Source organism: Cydia amplana, chromosome 4 (genome assembly GCF_948474715.1).
Source record: "Cydia amplana chromosome 4, ilCydAmpl1.1, whole genome shotgun sequence".
NCBI lineage: Eukaryota > Metazoa > Arthropoda > Insecta > Lepidoptera > Tortricidae > Cydia > Cydia amplana.
Window position 1 is genome coordinate 5,971,772 of NC_086072.1, and position 6,928 is coordinate 5,978,699.

The following is a 6,928-nucleotide window of genomic DNA, read 5'->3' on the forward strand; positions in this document are numbered from 1 at the left end:
TTAATATTAACTTATTAAATATTAATGATAAAACAGTATCTACATACGAAACTATTTTATGTGAATATGGCTTTACCAGATGTATATCTCAAGTTACACGGAGAGAAGTCTTAATGGGAAACTTAGTAGAATCCTGCCTAGACCACATTTATCTAAGAGCACCTTTAGCATCTATCAACTCGGCTGTTATTCAACACAAACTATCGGACCACTATTATGTATCGATTGCAGTGGAGTGGAGACACACACGCGATGGTGTTGGCGACGGCGGGCGAAGCACGGCCGCAACCGTTCCCAACCAAGAAGAGCCCCGCGCGCGCGTAAGGCGCGCTCGCGGCGGCGTGCCTGCTTCCCCCGCCACCGCTACGCGGCTTGTATTAGATAATAGATTAGTAAGAGAAAAATTACTTGCAACTGATTTTAATAGCCTTATGTTAATAGACTGCCCTATTAAACTGTACGAAGCTTTTAGGCAACTATTTGAAAATATTTACAATGAATGTTATAAAAAGCAGGTTATAATAAATAATAGTAATAGGAATAATAAATCTTGGATAACCGGCAACTTAAAGAAGATGATAGCTGAGCGAGATAGATTATTTCATATGTGGAGCATGGATCCAAAAAACATGTTAAAAAGGCTAGAATATACTAAATATCGAAACAAGTGCAATAAAGCTATACGAAAAAGCAAGAATGATAATGATAAGCAGAGTATTTTAGCCTGTAATAAAAATATTAAAAAAATATGGGATAGGATTAAGATTATGATGGGAAAGGAAAAACAGTCATTAGATATTAAGATATTAACAAACATGGATGAAAGTAACGAAAAACATATATGTGATAAATTTGCAACCTCATTTATAACAGAAATAGACAATATAAAACACTCATGTAACGACATATGGATGACTAGGGAAAACTATGTACAGGAGTCCGGCATGTGTATGCGATGGCAACCGGTATCTAGTGATTATGTTAATCGAGTAATTAGAAACATGAACAGTAATAAATCACCAGGAAGCGATCTCATACGCATGTCTGACCTAAAAACAGTTATAGATAAAATAAGCCCGATACTAGCCAAACTAATTAATTTATCAGTTAATCAACAAAAGTTTCCTACAAAACTAAAACAGGCAATAGTGCGTCCTATCCATAAGAAAGGCAGTTTTAAAAATTATTCTAATTTCAGACCCATATCTATACTATCTAGTGTTGACAAAATAATAGAGAAATGTATTACCGACCGCATATCACATTATCTACAAACTAATCATATTCTAAATAGTCGTCAGCATGGATTCCAAAAACAGAGAAGTACGAATACTCTATTATCTGCCTTTACAGATGAGATTAACAATTACTTAGCAGAGAAACAGTTTGTGGTAGCTATCTTTTTTGATTTTAAAAAGGCATTTGATACCCTAGAGACCGATACCTTGCTGAAAGCTATGGAGGAGTGCGGGGTGGGGCGGCCGCTGAACCAATGGTTCCGCGACTACCTCACCATGCGGTCCTTCCGCGTGAAGGTCGGGTCGGCGCTCAGTGACGAGCAGGCCGTCCGCTGCGGAGTGCCGCAGGGCTCGGGCTGCGGGCCCCTCTGTTACCTGATGCACGTGAACAGCCTGTGCGGCGTGCTGCGCCACTGCTCCGCGCACATGTTCGCGGACGACCTGTGCGTGCTGCGCGCCGGCACCGACCTCGAGCAGACCTGCAGGCTTGTACAGGAGGACGTCGATGCCGTTGTCAAGTGGTCTCATGATAATGGAATCGTATTAAATGCCGATAAGACAAAACTTATGCTAATACATTCTCCATACTTAGTACCTAAAAACGATATCCCGTCCATTTTCACACATAGTTTCCATTGTATACATAGTATTGATTCCGTAACTTGTAAATGCCAGCCCATAGAAAGAGTTATCAGTTTTACGTATCTTGGCATGAAAATCGACGAAAACTTCTCCTGGACAACTCATGTAGATTTCATTTGTAATAAATTAAGAATACTTTTAAGCATATTTTACCATCTTAGTTTTAAAGTTCCTGTTAGCACGTTGAAATGTATTTATACTTGTTTAGTAGAGTCTATTATTAGTTATGGTCTTGACTGCTATGGCCTCACGTTTAAAACTAACATAGATAAATTAGAATTGTTACAAATCCGTTTTCTAAAACTACTAGTTAATAAAAAGATAAAACACAGTTGCAAAACTGACTACAGACAATTATTTAAATTATGTAAAATTTTACCAGTGGGATTAAAACTTAAATATATGTTAGCTATAAACAGTCATGGCAGCCAGGAACACAGGGATCTAGTCAAACATAGTCATAACACCAGAGCATTAACGGCGGGCAAATATGAAGTACCTAGGGTGTATAATTATTATGGCGATAGGACACTTAAGAAACGGTTACCCTATTTACTGAATACTTTGCCCGCAGACATAGTAAAAGAACCCAAAAAAAGTAGATTAAAAAAGAGTCTTAAAATGTATCTCTTGAATACACTATAGGGGAATGTGTTGCCCTATAGAGTATTCTTGACATTACCTAGTATTATAACTCCCAATGTAAGCCTATTACTTATAACATCAATTTATTTAAGTATAGAAAATGCGACTCCACAGTCAAACAAATGTAGTTTTGTGGAGCTTTGTCCTTAACAAAAAAGTTGTAACTTTTGTGTAATAAATAACTAAAACTAAAAACTAAACTTACCTATTGCTATTTATTTAGTTATTGTTTTTATTGAATGAAAGCTATCATTGGCAGTTTAACGTTTAAAGCTGGAAACAAATTATCGGACGCGGCTGACGGACGCGGCTGACGCGCGCGACATAAAAGTGTGCACAGTCAGGAACATCCAGCGCGCCAGATTTCTGTCGGATGTCCGAAGGCACAAGGTTACATCCACGGCTTACCTCCGATAGTTTGCACAGTTCAGTGTATATTCATTATCTAGATACCTATAAGTCGCGGCTGTGAGCCGCGTCCGTCAGCCGCGTCCGATAATTTGTTTCCAGCTTAAAGTTAATGTAGCTAGGTAATGAAGACGCCATTTGCGTCAATATTATTATTATCGTTCTGCATCTCTTTTGTTGCTTATATTTTCGTAAGAGATCATGAATATTATAACGTTCAAAGTTTTATTCATAAGCGCAAAGACGTCATATAAGGATGAGAAAATATGTTGATTAGGTTAAAAATATAGAACTGGATCTAAAGCCGTAGGAGGTATTCCATGTGTCAAATTACCATCTCGTGACGTATAACGGAATTTTTTGACGTAGGAATTGTAAAATTAAACTCTGCTTTTTAGGGTTCCGTACCCAAAGGGTTAAAACGGGACCCTGTTACTAAGACTCCGCTGTCCGTCTGTTCGTATGTTCGTCTGTCCGTCTGTCCGTCTGTCCGTCTGTCCGTCTGTCCGTCTGTCCGTCTGTCCGTCCGTCCGTCCGTCCGTCCGTCCGTCCGTCCGTCCGTCCGTCCGTCCGTCCGTCCGTCCGTCCGTCCGTCTGTCCGTCCGTCCGTCCGTCCGTCCGTCCGTCCGTCTGTCTGTATGTCTGTCTGTCACCAGGGTATGCCACTGTTTTACGTCCACGTTAATGTAACAGTTGATCGAATTCCATGTTCATCAACTGCGGATAATATCATTTGGTAGGTACAACCAATTATTGCAACAAAGTTGATTTTTGTTGAATTATATTTTCAACAAAAATCAACTTTGTTTTATTACTACTTTAAGGTTTATAATGGTTTGGTTTGGTTGTCACCTCACTGTGGATTGCTAATGTCAAATTTTGATACAGAATAGTTCCGATTCAACGGGAGTTCAATACGATACGTCAAAAGTCGCTTGTCAAATAGTCCTTCTGTTGTCTGTCATATTGTATTTACTTAGAACCAGGTATCGATTTACTTACTACTGGTTTCGGCTGTAACTCATGAACCGTAACAGCTAGACAGTTGAAATTTTCACAGATGATGTATTTCTGTTGCTATAACAAATACTAAAAATAAAATAAAATAAAAATTTAAGTGGGACTCCCTTATAACAAACGTGATTTTATTGCCGTTTTTTGCGTAATGGTACGGAACCCTTCGTGCGCAAGTCCGACTCGCACTTGGCCGGTTTTCGTATAATAATATAATTATTTTAACAATAAATAATAAATTCGTTTATTCATGGCAAACTAAAACTAGGTACTTTTTATACCGGTTTATATTTTAAGGAATAAACAGCGTTAAGTTTTGCTTTATTGGCAGCAAATATATTACAATTATTGCGGAATTTAATCAGTTTCGTACCTCAAAATCAAGTATTTATGTAAGAATGAGTTATTTTTAAAAGTAAAACTAGTTTGCAAAAAAACACATAAACAAATAAACTTATTTAAACATTTATTCGGCCGGATTCCATGGACATTATATCAATTCTTGTATAGGTATATTTATATAAATTTCGGGGATATTGCGGCGATTTCGATGAAATTTGCTACATGGGGGTTTTTGGGGGCGAAACATCTATCTAGCTAGGTCTTATCTCTGGGAAAACGCGCATTCTCACGTTCTTATTTATATATTTTCCGAGCAAAGCTCGGACTCCCACTCTCCCATACAGTCCCAGATATAACTGAATGATTTTAACAGAAATTGTTAAGAAAACAAACACATGAAAAATAAAATTTTATTTATACTTACAACATAATAATTTTAAAGCACAGTTAACGAATCGAAAATACAGTCCTTTTTAGATTTTTCACTTTGAATGATAATCGGTAGTATGGTATTAACTTAGGTACATTTTTTATATAAATTTAATGTTTATTTACAAAAAAATAGTAGGTATTCACGACATACACATGGAATTATTGCTAATGCTACGAGTATTCTAGACCTTAATATTAAAATGTAGGTAACAAAACTAATTTTCATAGTTCTAGTAAGAGTCGGCTGATCCTCTTCTAAATCATAACCAATAAACACATTGACTTACAACGATTTAAAGTAATTTTTCTTGCGTATTGTTTAATTGACTTATTTTGATAACTGTTTGAAGGACGCTACGCATACAAAATATTATCAACATGCAAAACAGACGGACATTGATTATTTTGGACTTGAATTGAAAAGCAAATACTTTGAATAATCCATACATTACTTAAGTAGATAATTGCTTAGTAGATAATAATTAATTAGTAGATAATATATTACCTACAAAAAATTCTTGCTAATTTTATTAGCCTCTTAATACTAAACTTAATTAATATTTTATGTAAGTCATAATAAATAGTATAACATGATCTATATACATTATTTTCCACGCAGCTCGATTCTTTTCAATATGATTTCATAAATTTGGATAATACCTTCTTTCTCTGTTGCATCATATGTCCAAATAACACCGGGAACATAGGTATATACAGCAACATCCAACAAATAAGGAAATAATGGTATAACATGCTAAAGATTATGTGGTACTGGCTCGCGACAGTAACGTAGTTTGACAGTACTGGCACTGTCCAAAACTGACGGGCAGCAATGTCCTTCAGGGAGTCATATATGCACAGAATCTCTCCAGTAACTCCAAGTGGATACAGCAGGAAAAATGTCGAGTATCGTAGTAACATCAGCAGCGATGGCGTTTGGCCGATCGCGTTGGCTACATAATATCCGTATCGGATTATTTCGGTGACTGACCACGCAAGCACACACAACACTATGCCAGGGCTTATTGTTGCTGCATCTGACACAAGTAGCACGCCGCACACAAGGAACACTCTAGATGTCACTTGCGCGAGTGTCAAGAAGATACCGGTGGGTACAATCCGCAATATCGCATGTAGAACTTCTAACGCTGCAGCATTTTGAAAAATCACCAGGTTCCAGCTGATCTCCTTCCAGAAGTTATCGAGGGTCCCACGGTTTAGGAAATAACCCAACGTATGCAAAAGCATATATGTCCAGCCAACAATCTGCGTACCATTGTAGGCCACGAGGTATGCTTTGCTAAGTTGCCAACTTTCCCGAGATTTCGTTGTTGTTTTTGCTGCCATGTCAACGTTTCTACACAATTAATATATGCTGTGTTTCCTAATAATGGATTTTGTATTAAAATCCACCGCCAAGCACTTCCAACTCACTGTCTGATGAAATATTTAATCCACTTATGGCACGCAATCAGTTTGCCGGTGAAATCGAGGTTTTCTACGCAAAGGTCGTATTATAATGCTCAGGCGCGCTAAACGGACGCGGCGACGTTCTGCGCACACGGCGGCGGAGAAACTGACGTTCACATCTCGCTTTGAGATCAAACCTTCCATCTATAATTTACATACAAAGTGTTACTTGGGGAATAACAACGTCCATTTTTGCGAGTTTTTGTCAAATCATCACTGGTCACAAAGTTGATTGTATGTAATTTATTGAAGTTGAAGTAGGTAAATAATTAATTAAGTTGATCCTTCAAGTTCTAGGGAAGTATAATAATCAGTAAGTTTGATAATATTCAGTAGCGTGTAGGTAGGTAATTAAAAAGAGATAAAAAAAGAGATTGTATCTTTTTGATGGGTTATAATTTATGGAAGATTAAAATATAATGTAACAAATTAAAGCTGACCCCTTTTTAATCGACTTGAAATTAAGGAATATCGAAGTAGTAGGTATGATTGATAATACATATTTGTGATTCTGAATAACGGGGAATACCTAGATTTGTGAATTAAATAATAATAATTATAACGAATATATTCTCTTTATTTATCTTTTATCTTAAGTTAGGGTTTTTTACAATATGGATATAAAATTAAAATATAAAAACACTTACAAAAACAATATAAAAAATATTATAAACACATTATATTATTATTATTAATTTATAATGAAACCCAAATAGAGAATTTACGAGAAAGGACTT

The 6,928-nt window shown here is 36.6% G+C and overlaps 1 protein-coding gene across 1 annotated transcript; it reads right to left on the reverse strand.

Moving 5' to 3' along the window:
- Positions 1-5,311: 5,311 nt before the first annotated feature.
- LOC134647581 (very-long-chain (3R)-3-hydroxyacyl-CoA dehydratase hpo-8-like) lies at positions 5,312-6,277 on the reverse strand. The gene has a single exon (XM_063501937.1). It carries the CDS (start codon positions 6,066-6,068, stop codon positions 5,352-5,354), a length of 717 nt encoding a protein of 238 aa, XP_063358007.1. The 5' UTR covers positions 6,069-6,277; the 3' UTR covers positions 5,312-5,351.
- Between the last annotated feature and the right edge of the window lie 651 nt (positions 6,278-6,928).

Excerpts from the sequence above, each read along its gene's own strand:
- LOC134647581 (XM_063501937.1), bottom strand. The coding sequence starts at position 6,068 with ATGGCAGCAAAAACAACAACGAAATCTCGGGAAAGTTGGCAACTTAGC.